This window comes from Octodon degus, unplaced genomic scaffold (assembly GCF_000260255.1).
Source record: "Octodon degus isolate 3935 unplaced genomic scaffold, OctDeg1.0 scaffold00085, whole genome shotgun sequence".
NCBI lineage: Eukaryota > Metazoa > Chordata > Mammalia > Rodentia > Octodontidae > Octodon > Octodon degus.
The window spans coordinates 5,886,868-5,905,506 of NW_004524661.1; the positions used below are offsets into that span (position 1 = coordinate 5,886,868).

Below are 18,639 nucleotides of genomic sequence, written 5' to 3' on the forward strand. Positions count from 1 at the left end.
CATTAACAGAAGCAAGGACAAAAACCACACGATCACCTCAACAGATGCACAAAAGGCATTTCATAAAGTCCAACACTCATTCATGATAAAAACTTTAAAGAAAATTCAAATATTGGGGGTGGGGGAGATGGCTCAGTAGAATAAGCGCTTACCTGGCAAGCACAAGGGCCTGAGTTCAATCCGCTGTTCCACAAAAAAAAAAAAAAAAAAAAAAAAAAAAAAGAGCAAGCAAGCAAGCAAATTTAAATAGTCCTTAGCTCAATAAGAGCCACATATGACAAACCAACAGCTAACATCATAATAAATGGGCAAAAACTGAGCTTTCACTCTAAAATCAATACAAGGATGCTCACTATCACCAGTCCTGTTCAGTGCCTTTCTAGAAACATTAGCCAGAGCAATTATACAAGAGAAAAACAAAAGGAATTAAGGATTGGAAAGGAAGTGAAACTATCATTCACAGATAACATGATAGCTCTACAAAGGAGACCCCAAAAACTCCACAAGACTTCTAGAATAACCAAATTCAATAATTTATCTACATACAAGGTCAACACTCAAAAATCAATAGCATTCCTGTACACAAACTCATTGAGAATTTAGGCAAACCACACCCTTCACAATAGCATACACAAAAAATAAATAAAAAAGAATCACTGGGGGCCAGGGAGAATGCTCAGTTGAATAAGTGCTTGCCTGGCAAGCTCAAGGGCCTGAGTTCAATCCCTGGCTCTGCAAAAAAAAAAAAAAAAGAATCACTTAGAAATCAATCTAGCAAATGAAGTAAAAGATCTATTCATTGAAATCTACCATACTCTTGAAAAAAAGAGACTGAGAAGTATATCAAGAAAGGGAAAGATATCCCCTGTTCTTAGATAGGCATTAAATGAATATAGTGAAGACTGTCATACTTTGAAAACTGTTACACACATTTAATGCAATCTCCATCATAATACCAATACCTCACAGAATTAGAGAAAACACTACAATCCTAAAATTCCAATGAAGCCAGGCAAAACATAGAATAGCAAAAGCAATTCTGGGCAACAAGGGCAAGGCAGGGGGGCATCATAATCCCTGACTTGAAATTACACTACAAAGCTAACATGATAAAAATAGCATGACATTGGCAAAAAAATCAAATCAAACTTAACTGAACAGACTGAATGATCAATGGAACACATCAGAAGAAGCACAAATAACTCCATGTATACCCACCTATCTTATTTTTGGTAAAAGGGCCAAACACCTCCACTAGAAGACCATCTCTTCAATAAATGTTGAAAGTAAAGGGCTAGGGAGATAACTCAATGGAATACGTGCTTCCCTGGCAAGCACAAGGGCCTGAGTTCAATCCCTGGTTCCGTTAAAAGAAAGTAAAACTGGCTTTTCACATAGTACAGATGAAACCTAGACCCATATTCCTCAACCTACATTAATCTAAAATTTAAATGGATCATAGATCTAAATAGTAAAAGACAATCTGATGGAAGATAGAATAGGTAAACTCTAGAAGACATAGGGGTATGCAAAGACTTTATGAACAAAACCCTGATTGCATAGGGAATATTACAAAGAATCAACAGGGATCACATCAAGCTAAAAAGCATTTTTTTGGCGGAACTAGGGATTGAACTCAGGCCCTTATGCTTGCCAGCCAAGTGCTTATTCTACTGAGCCATCTCCCTGGCCCTAAAAAGCTTTTGAATGGCAAAAGAACTACCAAAACAGTGAAAAGACAACCCAAAGAATGGGAAATCTTTTTTTTTTTTTTTTTTTTAACTGCCTACTCTTCAGACACAGGACTAACAAGTAGAACAAGGGGCCAGGACTTGATCCTCAGGCCTGCTGTGCCGCCTGTGCCACTGGGGTACACTGAGATGGCAATGGAGATGTGCCTGTAATCCCAGCTCTTGGGAGGCTGTAAATGAGTTTACAGGTGGCTCACTACCAGTCTCATTTAGTAGTGAGACTCTGAACACCCTGCAGATTCTCCCCTAAAAATACAAAAAAAGGGGATAAACTTGAGACTTTCAGGTAAGTGGATGTACCATGTACCTCCAGACCATAACCTGAAGCAAAATAAATTGGGTACGGAAGTTTAAATATTGGGGCCAGGGAGATGGCTCAGTGGAATAAGCACTTCCCTGGCAAGTGCAAGGGCCTGAGTTCAATCCCTGGTTCTGCAAAAAAAAAGTTTAAATATCACACTGTTTCTCTTAGAAACCCAAAAGGTACAAGAGCAGCATAACAGAGGAGAGATAATTGGGAAGTGGGAAGAATATGTATAAATGAGAAGGGGAATATGGGTAAGGGGAGGAGAAAGGGAAGGGAAGGAAGGCAAAGAAAAAAAAGCCATGAAAAAATGGAAATAAAGCTTGTGTAAATGAAGAGAAGGGTTTCAAGGGAGGGCAATGGAATGGAAAAAAGGAACTGGGATGTATTATAGACAGATATGAATTCCCTATGAGGACTATGATTAACATGTATGAGAAGTACTAATAACATTTAAAAACAGAGTATGAAAGAAAAAAAATACAAGGAATTCCAGTTTAGCCTAGGTGACTCAAAAACGTAAGAGCCTGTCTCAAAATAAAAATTTAAAAGGGCTGGGGATACAGCTCAGTGAGAAGGCTAGGTTCAATCTCCAGCACTACAGAATAAAACTGACCACACATGGGCCAGTGGAGAGGAACACAGTTATAGCTCAGGTACTAGAGAGGCTGAGGTAGAAGGAATCCAGGTGTGAGGCTGGCTTGCATAACTTAGTAAGAGTCTATCTACAAGTTAAATTAAAAAGGACTGGCAGTGTAGCTTAGTGGTATGAGTGCTGACTTAGCACATCCAATCCCTGGGTCCAATACTACAGTTAGCGACGGGGGCTGGGATGTGAACATTTTACATTCTCACTGGCTTGAAGCACCAGTGGTGTATGTGTGGCTGTCCGTTCAGGTGGCACAGGAGAGTCATGCATGTACCAGAAGTGGTTTAAGCTGGTAGAAGCGTGTAAATCCCCAGAACAAGGGGTGAAAAAAGGAAACATGTAAACCTGTCTCAAAGACAACAGAGCTGCATTAACTATTTGATGGGGATGCTGGTTAGTACCTAGCTTTTAGCTTCTCACTTTTCAGTAAGCACTAACAATACACAGCAGTCATGGACCCTGCAGGAAGGAAGCACCAAAATAAAACAGTAGCAAATATTACCCTTAAATATCGAGAATACAAAATTTATCTGCAAATTCAATCTTGTGCTTTAAAAACTGATAAAAAATTAAAATTATGCAACTTTTTTCTCCAATTTTTCAAACTATATAAAATGACCTTTCCATTAAGGACACAATTTGCTATGGCTTGTGTAAATGGTAGTGATGAAAATACCCAATAGGATCTAATTGCCCTGAGTTGCAACAATACATTACCTGAGAAATGCCCATGGCACTGTTACACTGATAATCTCCAAATTTGGGCTGCTGACTTGGTGTTACAATCAGAGGAGGGTTTTCCAAGTCCACATATGCAGCCTTAATGGCACAACCAAAGATTTCTTGAAGGCGGCTATTAATGTTAATCATATTTTTAGTTGGTTTGTTTTTTTCTGCCTGAAGACTCTGCAAAAGAAAGACAATGTCTGATAATATACTGTACTGTCATGCAAGACTTCCCAAAATATTCTGAGAAAAGCTCAAGTGTCTTGCGCAGAACTAGAAGGGAACGTGCACTCAGTGTGGTGTTCCCATCTGCACTGTGCTGAGACACAGCAGCTCATCCCATGTCCCAAGACATAGAGGGGACATTCTGAGGTCTTCTTACATTTCTCTTACAAGAACAGACACTGGTAAAAGGGCTTGAAAAAAATTTTTCTTAAGTTCTGAGAAAACAGAAATATAAAACTGGCCAGGCACGGTGGCCAGACTTGTAATGCCAGCTACTCAGAGTCTAAGGAAGGAGGACCACAAGTTGGAGGCCAGCTTGGGCAACTTATAAGACTCTGTCTCAAAACAAAATTTAAAAAGGGCTTGGTATGTAGCCCAATGGCAGAATGATTGTTTAGCATGTACAAGGCCCTGGATTCAGTCCCCAGCACCACCAACAAACAAAATTCATATTTTGCTATGATTACTTCATGTCCAGGAAGTGAAAACCCCCTGGACAAATCAAGACATTCTTTCCTTCATCATACAGACTTAAGGTGTGAAATGACAGAATCAAGTAGGTAATATCATACCAGTCACCAGTCACACAGGATAATTTTGTTTTAGTATATATACATAATTTCACGTTGGCCCTACTCGTACCTCCAATTGCTCATTTTCTTATCAGTTCAGTGGAGTATATTCATTTAAGATAGCATATAATAACTTTTATTATTGAATGTACCATATCTTCACATAATTACATATCTCCACTACTGGACTGCTGGATTTGGGTAAAGTGTCAAGGCACTATTCTAGGCATCTAGTACTGTACCTGCCATATCCCATGTTTTCCCCAAACTGGGACTATATAAGATAGCACAGTACATGTCTATAGTCCCAGCTACTTGGAAGCCAGGAGGCTGGCTCACTGAGCTCAGGAACTTGAGACCTGCATAAGCAAGTTAGCGAGAGCTTGACGTCAATTAAAAAAGGCTACAGGTGTAGCTCAGTGGCAAAGCGCTCACCTAGCATGTACAAGGCTTTGAGTACAATCTTCAGCAATAAAATATTTGCATCTGTATTATGTTAAGATCTGAGCTAACTGCTGGGGGTGGGGGACACCTGTAATCCCAGCACTTAGGAAGCTGCAACAGGACTGCCATGACTTTGGAGCCAGCCTGTGGTACACACTGAGTTCCAGGCCTGCCTGCACTACATAGTGAGTCCCTGCCTTGAGATAAAACAAAACAAAAAAGATAAAAGCTAACTGCTTATTTACATCTTTTTTTTTTTTCTTTTTCTTATTTACATCTTATTCTGCACAAACACATTCTGTTTGTGACTGTGGCCACTATTTCCAAACAGACTAGAGATTCCCTTCCAAAGACAACAGAACATGGCAGAGACAGGATTCAAGCTCAGGTCTATTGGAGAGGCCATGTTCTGTGCTCCCTCACAATCCCCCTATATGCAAAGAAAATATACTCTTAAACTCACTAAAAGCCCAATTTCAAGTTTTTAATAACTGATTACCCTTCGAATTGCAGGTTTGGAAGCTCAAAACAAGTGTGCACCACACAGCAAATCCAAGGCCAGCCAGACAACACGATAAGAGCTTGTCTCAGAAAAACAAAAATTATAGGAAAACTTGACTATACTATGATAACTTTTTTTAAAAATGGAAGACATGCTTCTTAGAATGTAAGGATTTGCAAGAGCAAAAATGAAAGTTCTTTAAATATAACTAAAGAGCAAAATGCATAATAAAAAATTCATTTTTTAATTTTTTCTGTATTTTAGAGAAGAGTCTACAAGGTGTTCAGGGTCTCACTACTAGACAGGCCTCACAGTGATTCTCCTGTTTACAGCCTCCCAAGAGCTGGGATTACAGGCATGTCACCATGCCCAGTCTCATTTGCCTCTAAGGGGGCCCCAGGGGTGGAGCTGGCCCAGAGGCCCGGGGATTGAACAACCCAACCCCCACCTCCACCCCTGTGCTTGCAGGCGCTCATTTTAAAATAGTATTTTGTTTCTTTTTGAGGTAGGGTTGAGATAAGAGATTAGGTCTAGGGCATCCTGGACAACCAACCAGGAGGAGTATGTAAAGTCATTAAAAAAAAAAATCTATGGCTTGATTTTTATCTTAACCATTTAAATGGTTAAGGGAAATGCTTCTAAAAAGAGGACACAGCACAGGATCCAAAATGATCCCAAGCTCATAGACTGGGGGATGCAAAATGACTCCAGGCAGATAGCTCCTAAACACTGTTTAAAGGAACGATCAGTTTTATTTGGGCACCACCAATCAAAAGACACCATTAATGACCCTTCATTTATTCTGGCTAGAGGTCAAGCAACGCTTTCCATGAGTATGTCCCTTAGGAATACTACCTACTTGTCCAGAGTAGCTGTCTGCTGTATCCCCTTCCCCTACCCTTCATATGAGTTGTCTGTGGTATATAGGGTCTCAATACCTCAAACTCATAGGGATCCTCCTGTTTTCAGTTTTCCCAGCACTGGATTATAGGTTTGTGCCACTACGCCCTGACTCTTTTGATGAGCTCAGCCTGGCCGGGGAAGGGGGCCTGGGAACTAGGAAAGTCTTCTATTTTTTTAGTTTTCCCGCCTGCTGCATCAGCCCTGCCCATGGGCAAGTTGAGCCAACCTGAGCCATCCAAGGAGTCGAGGCATGGTGAACACCTATAATCCCAGCACTAGAGAGGCTGAAAACAGGAGGATCATGAGTTGGAGTTGAGTAGTGAAACCCTGCACACACACACACACACACACACACACACACACACATACACAAAAGAAAGCAGCAGCAAGTTTTCCATAGGGCTACCCTTGGAGGGAAACCACTTGAGTTCTTCATAGGCCATCCCAAGGCCACATTTACATGACATAGGGCCCAATCCAGTCTTCTAAATACTAGAGGCCTCTTTCCTATTCTTGGAGCTGCTGTGAGCCTTCTTCACTGGTCTACTCCCACCAAGCAGTGTTTTTTTCTCCCATCTACAGTAAATCTACAAACTTGTGGCCTTTAGGTGTCTATCCGATATTCGAGACACCAGGGACTTAGAACTTTCTTCAGGAGCTCCTTTCAGAAATAGGATTTTACTATATTGGCCAAGCTGGTCACCAACTGCGCTCAATATTTTCCTAACAGCCTCCCAAGTGGCTGGGAACATGAGATGGACCACCACACCAAGTTTCAGTTTATTTTAAAGGAGAGGACTGGTACATGTGTGTGTGCAAATGTATGAGCATATATATGTGCATGGACATACAAAATCCGTATTTGATTTCTGTACCACAATTATAATCCATTAAAGATTTTTTTCTCTATTTGTTTCACACATACAAGTCTTATTTATTTATTTGTGTGTGTGTGGCCAGCTCAGCCCACCAGGGAGCAGGGCTGGCTGGCATGTGGTGCTGGGGGATTGAACCGCAGTCCCTGTGCTTTGCTAAGCTTGTTCTAAGTAGGTGCGTTAGACCACTGAGCCATCTCACCAGCCCCCACACGTACAAGTCTTTTTCTCCTCCCAAAGGGCAGTCTCCATAAGGGTAAGAAACACTGACTATGGTACAAAAATCTCTACTACAACTTGATACTATACTAGCATCCTAAGCATCTCCTATTATGCAAGAAAATTTATATCCTTAAAAAAAACAAAGAGATTTCAATAAAATTAAGATTAGAAGAACTGGGGGTCTGCCCGGTAGCTCAGTTCTTTAAGTGGCTGCTTCAACAAAGCAGTCAGGCTCAGGTTGCTGTGGTTCGATCTCCACAACTCAAGCCAGCCAAACTTGCCCTGAAGGCATTAGGAGCAAAAAAAAGAACTGCCAAACATGGGGACTTAAAACAGTGACTTCAGCTATTCAGGACACTGAAACAGGAGGATCTCAAGGTTGATGCCATCTTGGGTAACTGGTTGTTAAAATAAAATAGAAACTGGGCATGGTGGAGAACGCCTATAATCCCAGCACTTAGGATGCTGAGACAGGATCTCTACAAGTTCAAAGCCAGCCTGGGGGTTACAAAAGTGAGCACAAGGTTAGCTCAAAGGGCATAGCCAGACCATTTCCAAAAAAAGAAAAAAGGCAAAGAAAACAGAGCTTGATGATAAGGTACCTGACTGGTATGTGTGAGGCCCTAGGTTTAATTACGAATTCCAGAAAAAGAATTAGAAGCAGAGTACTTATAAATCTGTGTGATTTTGTAACATACATCCTATCATAATAACAATTTTAAGATTGTTAGTGGGAGAAAAATCTGTTAATACCTAATTCTAAATACTACATAATGAAGATGGTAATCTGTAATAATAGTTTCATGCTTGGAGTGCCTCTCATTCTGGTCTTCTGAATACGGGCTGCTTGTCATGACATGCCAGTTGCTGCTGTGCTGTCACTCGGGTAGATGACTGTTCAAAAAGAAGGGAGTGGTAAATGAAGGCAGGAGACAGAAAAAGGAATATAGTGGGACTGTCCTGCTTCAAGGTTGCATATAGTGAGATTTTTGGACTTATGTGTAAACATAAGTATATAATTCTTTATGCCTATTTTTAAAAATATATTCAAATGTTTAAATGTTTTTTCATCATATCCTATAGGGACTTAAAGTTCAACATACCAATACTTGATGAAAAATACCTGTTTCATGTTATGCCTAAGATGTTTGATATTCAGACAGATGGTGAGGTTAAGCTTAACAGCCTAGGTTGTATGGTAATAACAATAAGCTTATCTTCTGGATGGTTAACAATCTAAGTTTGCAGACCAAAATTACAGAAAAAGGAGGGCTGTAAGGAAAGCCAACATTTTGGCCCTAGCCCTCTAAGGTCAATTAAGACTTAGGACATATGAGAACTTGTACTGTAACGTCATGTAACTCGGCAGTGTCCTAATTTTCTGATCAAGGAGATTATGGGGTCAAAGAGGAAAGTGATCGATGACGTAGAGTGTGCCTAAGGAGAGTCACATGGAGAGAAAACAACATTCTCTCAGGCTTTCACAGAGAGCACATTGGCCAAGCAATGGCCGTGACTCATCCACATGGCTGACACTGAAAAAGCTTCTACAATCTGAGGTACAGGATCTCAGGATAAATCCTGAGGGGATTTCACTGACCTTATCAGACCCAAAAGCTGCAACTCTTGCTGCATAGGTCCTGCTTTACCTTGGTCTTAACCATCCAGCAGAAAAGTATAAAAATGAAGTATAAGAAGTAAACCCATGCTGTTATGTTGAGCTGTAGGGGACTCAGGTCAACAATTTCTGACATTGCCAGTGAAGCAGAAGACCTAATACTATTATGGACTACTGAACTCTTTTAGAATATTTTCCTGAGTTTACAGACCTATAACATTTAAATGATGGAACTTAACAAAAAAAGGAGATACAGATGAATGTCCATTTTGTATCTGTGTATTCAAAGTGGTTAAGATGGTTATATAGTTAACATTCTCTTAATGAATAGAAGGATGTGTTCTAATGGTGTTTGTAAATAGGATATCAAGTCCGCATCTTGTACAGCAATTAACCACTAGCAAGAACGTATGCAATGTGTTAATTACTGAAACTGTCCTACCAATTTGGCTTGAAACTGTCTCACTGCTATTTGTTTCTCAATAAAATTATGGAAAAATAAATACTACATAAGTAAGATTTTTAAAAAGGACAAGAGCCAGCCAAATAGCTCGGCAGATTAAAGCACAGCAGGGATTGGGGGCTCTATTCCCCGCCTCATGCTGGCAGTGCCTCCAGGGCACACTGAGATGGAAATTGAGACTGGGCGTGGTGGTGCATGCCTGTAATACCAGCTCTTGGGAGGCTGCAAACAGGTGGATCACTATGAGTCCAATCTAGTAGTAAGACCCTGAACACCCTGCAGACCCTCCCTTAAAAAAATAAAATAAAAAAAGATAAGGACAGTTCAGTGGAAGAGGGTGTAAGGAAAACAGAAGCTGCTGAATCAGGAAGATTAATACTTGCTCAGCCTGCCTGAGAGTAACACACACAGAAAGCAATTATGGAAATGAGGTCACACTGTAAAATATGTCATTAGCAAACTTGAAAGGCAAGCCAAAAGCCTGAAGCACCCTTAGTTTTTTTGATGTAACTGATAATCACTTTTAGATTTTAAAACATGAGCACAAACATCACCAAAATTTTTGAAATATCAAGCGGGAAGAAAAAGTCCCAAATGATACTTTAAAACTGTAAAATAATTAATATAAAACCAAGGTCAGTCTTGATTGTGCATGCCTGTTACCTCAGCACTAGGGAAGCAGAGGCAGGAAGATCAATGACTTCCAGACTATCCTGAGGTACAAAGTGAGCTTTAGGTTGCCTGAACTGCACAGTGAAACCCTGTCTTATAAAGGCCAAAAAAAAAAAAGAAAAGAAAAAAGTTTATTTTAAAATATTTCCTCTATGGGGCTGGCCAAATAGCTAATTGGATTAAAGCACCTGCAAGCAGACACAGGGGCCAGGGGTTGATCAACTGCCAACCCCACCCGGTAGCCGAGACATCAATTGAGACTGGGCGTGGTGGCTCACCCTGTCATCCCAGCTCCTGGGAGGCTGTAAACAGGCGGATCACTGGGAGTCCACCTAGTAGTGAGACCCTGAACACCCTATAGACCCTTCCCTAAAATACGAGGAAAAAAAAAAAAGAAACTCCTCTATGATAATAGCAATTATTTAAAAATTAAGAAAAAAATTTTAAAGCATGAGCTTGACCTATTGCCAGAAAATTTTCAATCCTTCTTAACATTCTGCAAGCTAAGTAGACAATGAATCCAAGGTGCATTGCTTAGGACTTCAGTAATTTTTTGTTCCCAAAGGTCACTCTAAGTACTTACTTTTTGAAGAATATTCAGCCGATACTTTAATTTTAAATTTTCTTCTTGCAACTGCTGCAAACTGGGAGAAGCTTCCAAGCAGTTATAGTTTTTCAACTGGTCAATTTCAGCAGTCAGAGACGCAATCTCTTTTTCCTAGGCAGTGAAGGCACTCTTTTCAGTACAGTGTGAATAACTGCATGGTATACTTCATTTCCCTCTCCACAACAATGATGTCATACATGGGTGGTGAAATGAATTTCCCCTTTGACAAGCTATACTTTTCTCTCCTCTAAGACTCTTGCAGATATTCGCATTTTATTTGCTAACACAGAATTGGGTGTGTAGAGGATTAAAAATACCTACCCAAAAAGACAAAAAACAAACAAACAAAAAATCCCTAAGTTTTTCTTCAGCTCAACAAGTTGCAGTGAATTAGTAAGTTAAGGCTGATCTGCCTCTACTTCCAAATCTTAGAGGCTTGAGACTATTAAAATCAAACACCTGAACTGGGAGTGCCCCTACATAGAGACCACTCGCCTAGTAGGTGAATAGCCCTGGGTCAGGTCCCAGAACCACCAAAAAACCCCAAACAAACCATCTTTTGCTGCATTCAAACCAGCTCAAATACCTTTTTCTGTATCTAACCAATTTCCCCGTTTTCCTGTCAATTTCACTGTCTGAAGTCCTAGACTGGATTTTGCACATTAACAGCTAAAAATAAAGGCGTTTCAATTCAGAAATAAAGTTCCCAACTTAACTACAAAATACAAGAGACGAGTTCATAATTGAAATTTCATTTCATGTTTAAAGAGAAAATTAAAACACCTTGGGGTGGGGAATTTATGCTGTCCCTGACACTGGGTTAAACAATTTTCAAAAATTATAACGCTGATCACTATCCAGTAAAGCAGTTCTAACGTGTGGATTAACATATGGCTCTGAACAGCTTACTACCAACTTGTACTTTGCGACTGCTAACTTGGCAGAAAGCAGTTCCTGCTACAGGATGCAATATGGTTCACTCCTTAACTCAACCGTCCCCTTATGGACACAAAGATGAGACTGATTTCACTTTTGGTTTTAAAAATTGTGACCCACCCCGGTTCCGGGAAAAAAAAAAAATTGTGACCCACCCCACCCCTCCCACTGTGAAAGTGTGTAGGCAGCTGAGTTAGGCAGAAATAGTACAGGCAGGCAGTCAGGGCTGGGCCCGCCCGCAACAGTGAGAGAGACAGGCACTCCGGCAGGCGGCCCGTCCTCAAGGCCAATGATCAGGCGAATGCAGCCACATCCCCCCTAACCCAGTAGATCCCAATTTAGTCAATTTTACGAGAGCAATTATTCTCGTAATCTCATTGGTGGACCATAGCTTTGACCCACCTCACCTCATGGATTTGCTCTATAAAATTCCCCTAGAAAACGCAGGATTCTCGGAAACCCACTCGGGCCCCCTTCTGTCCCTCTCTCGGCCAGAGGCTTTCTTTCCCCTTCAAGTAAATATATTCTGCCCTTAACCCCCGTTGCTCCTCAAATTCATTCTGCGATTTTAGAGAACGCGCCCGCCTCCCAGACATCTCTCAGGTCGGGAGGCTCTTTCCCCTATCAAAAGGGCACAATCTGCGTCGGATGATGAACCAACTCTTGAGCTTCCTAGGAATCCCCTTGCTCAGAATCAGAGAGGACGGCTGAGCCGCCCCAGCGCCCCGGCGAGCCCTCCCTCCAGCCCAGCGCCCTAGAGCGCGCGGGCCTAAGGCGCACGTCCGAACGCGCCAGGCTCCGGCCACACCAGCTCGGCGAGTGGGAGAGCGCAGGAAACGTCCACCGCTTCGCTGAATGGCGCCAGCCCTAACGAGTACCCCCTTCGACCCCATCAGCTGCTGGGACAACGTGTGAGTCCGGGACGCCGCCGCCGAGGCCCGGGTTATGGCCCAAGACCAACACAGTTCCTACCCCCTGCCAAGGCCCCCACACTGCTCTGCCAAGAGCCGAGACCTGGTCCCTCCCGCCAGACCTCTCCGCCAGCCCCAGGTGACACACCTGCTGCAGCAGCCGCGCGGAGCACTGGGCCACCAAGCCGTCCATCCTCGCCTCAACGCTGTACAAGCCAAGTGGCCGGAAACGGAAATAGCTAGCAGAGGCCGGAAGCGGAAACCCCGCCTCCTAGCGGCAAAAAAAATCTCGCGTGGTTCGCCGAGTTCCAGTCTCTGGTGCCCCCTGGCTGGGCCCAGGAAACAACGCGGGAAAAACGAACACGTGGAGGAGTCTGCATCAGCGAATTGGCATCCTTGTGATGTTGGGCGTGGAGGAAGAATTTAAGGCGAAGTGTGCCAGAGGTCCTTTGTGTTTGGGCTCACTTAGACAGAGTCACGTATCTAGACTCTTTCTCCAGGGCCACTGTTTATCCTTTTGTGAAATGGGTGCAGAACTAATCCATCCATCTGTTTGTTCAGTATTTATTTTGCACATTAATGTGCCACATACTATCCCTGGCTCTGGAGACACAAAGAGAGATAGTTCTCACTGTCACAAAAACTACACTTTAGTGGAGACAGGGAGACGAACAGAGAGGAAGACAGAGACTGGAAGGGATGGAGGGCGGGGCGGGAGAGAGAATGAAAATGAATCTCAATTGCTTTCGATATAATACAAGTGATTTTTGTTTTGTTTTGTTTTTTGTTTTTGTTTTTGTTGCCGAGGACCGAACCCAGGGCTTCCAGCTTGCTAGGCAAGCATTCTCCCGCTGAGCCAAATCCCCAGCCCCACATGTGATTTTGATAACGGGAAAAATGAAACTCCCGACCTGAAAGGTACCTGAGAATTTTAGGAACAAAGCGAGGTTATGAGCAGAATATGTTGAGTGGGGGAAAGAAAGCTCCTGTCTAAGAGAAGTGGGTGCCCAAGCAGGTGGTCCCTAGGAAGCTGGGGGACTTTCAGGGACTTTCATAGAGTACAACCATGTGGTGAGGCGGGTCTAAGGTGGTGGAGACCAGGGAAACTCGCTTAAGTGGGCATGAGGTGGGGCAAAATTATCGTCAACCAATGAGATTACAAGCACCATTGCGCAGGTAAAATTAAATCCAGTACCAAATAGGGAAGTGAGTCACATAGCAAGTGGGCATGAATATGGGACAGGGTCTCTTCCTGTTGGAGGTTGGGTTAGTGACTCATTTGGGCTCTTTCGAGGTGATAGATGCTTATTTAGAATATCAATCCCTGATGCCCATCCCTAGGGAAGTATGTAGCTGTATTTGTTTCCTCTTTTGTCTTGAGGTCTGGCCCATAGGGAGTGTCTTGTTTCTTTCAAGTTGCAAAGTCACCTTGTCTTCTATCTTGTCTCCTTGAGGGCCTGGCCCTGTCTGACCACCTATATATATTTTTTCTTTTTCTTTCTTTTTTTTTTTTTTTGGCAGAACCGGGGATTGAACTCAGGTCCTTGAGCTGGCCAGGGAAGCATAATGTCCTCTAATTTTGTCCTTTGGTTTACATATGATCTGATGTTCCCTTATGTTTTTTTTTTTTTTAAATTTATGTGTGTGTGTGTGTGTGTGTGTGTGTGTGTGGCCAACTCAGCCCACCAGGGGGCGGGGCTGGCTGGCATGTGGTGCTGGGGATTGAACCGCCCTCCCTGTGCTTTGCTAAGCTTGTTCTAAGTAGGTGCTTTAGACCACTGAGCCATCTCACCAGCCCGTTTCCTTATGTTTAAGGCTTAATATTCCACCGTGTGAGAGAAAGAGACTAAATGGGCTATCCAAGAGGGCAAGGAGCTTGTCCAGTCTTCTCTCTAGTGCCAGTATTTAGAGTACCAGTCCCTACACATTTTTGCTAGTGGCAATGTACTGTTTTCTGGAATGTTTCTTCTTTAGAACATGTATTATCATCAAAATTGGGGTATGCAAATTTCACGTGTCCAATTTATGGAAAATGCTGTATCAATTCATTTGCAAAGACAGTCCTCTGTCAAATCAGATAGTCCATATTACTTTTTAAGAATTTTAAAGCCCCCCTGACTTTGGTAGCCCAGGACTTCACCCAGGCAGGCAAGGACTTTAACATTGAGATCTACTTAAGACTATTATTTATTTCTTTGTTTCTTTGTTTTGTATTTTTAGGGAAGGGCCTACAGGGTGTGCAGGGTCTCACTACTAGATCAGATTCACAGTGATCCGCCTATTTACAGCCTCCCAAAAGCTGTGATTACAGGCGTGCACCACCACACCCAGTCTCAATCTTAGTTTCTGCATGCCCTGGAGGCAAGGCCAGCATGGCAAGGTGTGTGTGGGGGGGGTGGGGGGGATTAGGGTAAAATCCCTGGCCCTGTACCTGCTTGCAGGCGCTTTAATCCACTGAGTGATTAAAAATAGCCAGCCCGAAGGCTCTGTTTTTAAAACCAAAGGGTTAATGCGTATTGCCATGATACTTTGAGAATTCTAAGAATGGAGACAGAGGTGGACAAATTGATGGGTGGACAAAAGGATGGTGAGATAGATCTCCATCTTCAGGATAAATCCTTTTTACTGAGTTCAAGGATTTATTCTTGGGAAATATATTTGTGTTCCTTGTTCACAGTGTATTGGTTCATGCCCAGGCCAATGTCCACACAACTTTATCTTTCTACCTGGCTTTGAAGCCACTTTCTGAGATCCAATTCTCCATCTTTAATGCCTTCCCTATTCCATATACATTCCGACATTACTTCTAGAAATTTTTTTTCTAATCATCCATCAGCCCATGCACATTTTCTTCCCTAGTTTTTAAAACAGTGAACAACATATTTATGATGCCCCCTCTGGTGTCTCCACCATCCTAAACTTATTAATGAACTTACCATGTTTTCCTTATTACATTTCTTTAGTCCCAAGTGCTCAGGGAGAAATCATAATAATCACGTCAATCAAACCTGTAAAGATTATTCTTAGAGACATATATACTTCCTATCAGAATATAATAGCTTCCCCACCATTTATGAGCAACTTACCTCACTCAGTTCCTAAAGTATTGTCTTAAGTCTTCATAGCACTGAATAAGAAAGTCCTATCTTGCTCAAAATCCTGGAGGCAGCAGCAGATACATCCTAGATATAGAACTCAGGATTTTGGGGTTGCAAAAGCTCATCTTTTTCTGTTGCCCTTCGAGCAATGCAGACTGTAAGCATGTTGAGAATAAACATGTGGGTGGCATTTTACAGCCTTACACGGAGTTCTGCTGGCACTTTAAGGCATGTGCAGTAATTTAGCTACAGATACATCATACATGTATGAAAGGACAGAAAATAGCTATTACGGGGCTGGGGAGATGGCTCAGTAGTATAAGTGCTTGCCTGGCAAGCGCAAGGATCTAAGTTCAATACCTGGTTCTGAGAAAAAAAAAAAAAAGAAAAGAAAAAAGAAAAAGAAAATAGCTATTATTTGTCAAAGCAATTGACTGGGTACAAAATAAGTAGCCACCAATTAATTTATAATCCATCTATTTTGATCATGTGGTTGTTAAAAAGAATGAAGCTTGCAGATATATCTTTTAATATTTTGTGGGGTTGGGGATAGAATTCAGTGTCTCATGGATGCTAGGTAAGTACTCTACTACAGAGTCTTGGAAATTTGCGCATGCTGGCCTCCACCTTGTGATCTTCTTGCTTCATCCTCAATAACTGAGATTACAGATGTATGCCGTGTCCACTAATAGCTCTTAAAAGCCAGTGTGACTGCAGCCTGGTTAACAAGAGAAGAGTCAACTAAAGGAACTCTTTTATTTCTTAAGACAGATTCTTGCTATTTTGCCTATGCTGTTCTCAGATTCCTGGGCCCAAGTACACTCCTGACCTGAGGTTCCCAAGGAGCTGGATCACCATGCCTGGTACTTAGGAGAATGTTAGCCTTCTTGCGAGGCAGAAAGTATGAAGCAGACAGAACACATATTGCAAAAGCTCTGTAGTCACATATGCAACTGTTGGCTTGGCTTGGGACAGAGACTCAGTGAGGCCGAGTGTCCTTTCTTGGACTAGTGTAGGAGCACTCTTGCCTCACTCCCTACCCTCATGCAGAGAAGCCACACGATTTCACGCCTTTGTCCTTACAGAACCAAAGGTTCTAAACAAGTCCCAACAGTCTTGTTTCTTCACTATTACAAGATGGCACAATCACTGCTGCTGAAAGAGGAGACCCTCTGGATGCGGAACACTCGTGTCTTTGTGGCCATTATTATCTGTGTGGCTTTGAGCAAGTCATTTCTCATTTCTGGGCTTGTTTCCTGAAGATTCTGGAGGTAGCACCTGCACTATCCCAAGAAGACATTTCCTTATTTTTTAATTTTTCTCAGGCCAACAATCGGGCTTGTTGATAACTGCCAGAGAGCTGGTCACAGAGATTCAATGCCACAGCTGGCAGAGGAACTTCTGCCTCCCACAGAGGTGGTCCAGATCTGACCACGGGTGCTCCATCCCTGAAGTGACACTGAGACACATCCCCCTGCAGGAGGAGAAGCTCCACATGGTATTTCCCACTCACAGGAGGGCATCTGGAGGTCTGTTCTACAGAAGCTGAGGCATTGGGGGCATGAGGGACTGGGTCTGGAGCAAGATTTGAATGCGGTACAGAAGAAATTCCACAATGTGATTTTGAAAGCTATTACTAAGCTATTACTCGTTTACTTAACTGTGGGGTTAACCCTGAACAAGTGGGGTGGAATTCCAGGAAGGACAGTGACTCAGCTCGTCAAAGGGACTATAAATTGAGCAAGGAGCTTCTGACTGCTCTGCATGAATCCGGGCTCCTCTTTCCCCAAATCTTGCATCTGCTTTTCTTTCTGCAGACTGGCCTCATATTTCCAATCTTCTTGGCTTCCACCAACTCTAGACTCTATCCTTCAGGTGTAAAATACTAGGGAAGGTCTTCAGGTGACTCAGTTGGAGTCTCAAGCCTGTTCTTGTGCTCAATGCATTAGCCAACTGATGGGTCATTCTGCTGATCTAGCTTGGGACATCTGCCCTGACCCTGTGGCCAGGGCTCTTAACAGAAGGCTAGAGGAGGCTACAGTGCTAGCAAGGGTAGCAGGCTCCTCTATGCTCTGAGCTCTGTAGGCTTTAGGAGACCAAGGAAACAATGAGACACAATCCTCATACTCCAGACCTAAGATAATTGAGTTGGGGATGACACTATGGATACACATGACAAAACTGTGAGGTTACTCTTAACACATGAGTTGTAATCATGTGGAAGGAGGCAGAGAGTGTCATCAAATAATGAGTTCTGTGAAGCCACAGGAGAAGACACCCTGGCTCACTGGTAAGAAACTGGGCTGGTTTTCTTTTTTTTTTTGGAGGAACTGGGGATTGAACTCAGGCCCTTGTGCTTGCCAGGGAAGCACTTATTCTACTGAGCCATTTCCCCTGCCCCTGGGCTGGTTTTCTATTGCTACAACAAAAATACTTAATCCCAGTGCCTTGCTAACAAAAACAGGTTTTATCCAGCTCACAGTTCTGGAGCTCAAGAGTGGGGTGCCAGCACGTGCTCAGGTCTGGCCAGGGCCTCACAGCAGGTGCAGTGTGGGAAGGCATGTAGGTGGGTGGATGTCAAACCTGAACCTTCAGAAGAGCAATCCAGGTAGGTGCCAGGCTCCTCAGTAAAAACCCACAGACCAGGGGCTGGGGAGACAGCTCAGTAGAGTTAAGTGCTGCTTGCCTGGCAAGTGCAAGGGCATGAGTTCAATCCCTGGTTCCGCAAAAAAAAAAAAAAGTTAAGACTGTGGAAGTCAGAGGTTGTGCAACACTTTAAGAATGAAAGCAACTAAGAGAACCGTAAGAACTAAATCCAACATGTGATTCAAAAGCCACGGACCTAGAAATGAATCCAACCTACAAGATCAGCATTAGTCCCTTCTGGGAGTATAGCTGCCCCCCTCCAGATAATCTCCCACTAAGCCCTACCTCTCAATGGGGTCACCCCTTTACTCCAACAACACTGAGAGCAACCAACACATGAACCTTTTCGGGACATATTCAAACCACATCCAACATATCTAGCTATTTTGAGAGCCCTGCAAGCCAGATAGAAGAATGGATTCTCTGCCATGGTGTGTTCTGTAAGCACAAGGAGACCTTCCAACAGCCAGTGAAGTGGTCTCCATGCTGTCCACAGTCCTGGCATCCTCCACGGT

The 18,639-nt window shown here is 42.8% G+C and overlaps 1 protein-coding gene across 2 annotated transcripts in view; it reads right to left on the reverse strand.

Annotated features, from left to right (window-relative positions):
• Positions 1 to 12,608, reverse strand: part of Rars (arginyl-tRNA synthetase) — a 40,368-nt gene extending 27,760 nt beyond the window's left edge. The window contains exons 1-3 of one of the 2 annotated variants that reach the window (XM_004637043.3): positions 12,529 to 12,608; positions 10,510 to 10,644; positions 3,422 to 3,610 (exon numbers count right to left, since the gene is read on the reverse strand). In XM_004637043.3, the coding sequence (XP_004637100.1) occupies positions 3,422 to 3,610; positions 10,510 to 10,644; positions 12,529 to 12,573 (369 nt within the window). In that variant the 5' untranslated portion in view covers positions 12,574 to 12,608. Of the gene's footprint in view, positions 1 to 3,421; positions 3,611 to 10,505; positions 10,645 to 12,528 lie in introns of those variants that run through there. The other variant, XM_023721794.1, reaches the window with a different exon arrangement.
• Between the last annotated feature and the right edge of the window lie 6,031 nt (positions 12,609 to 18,639).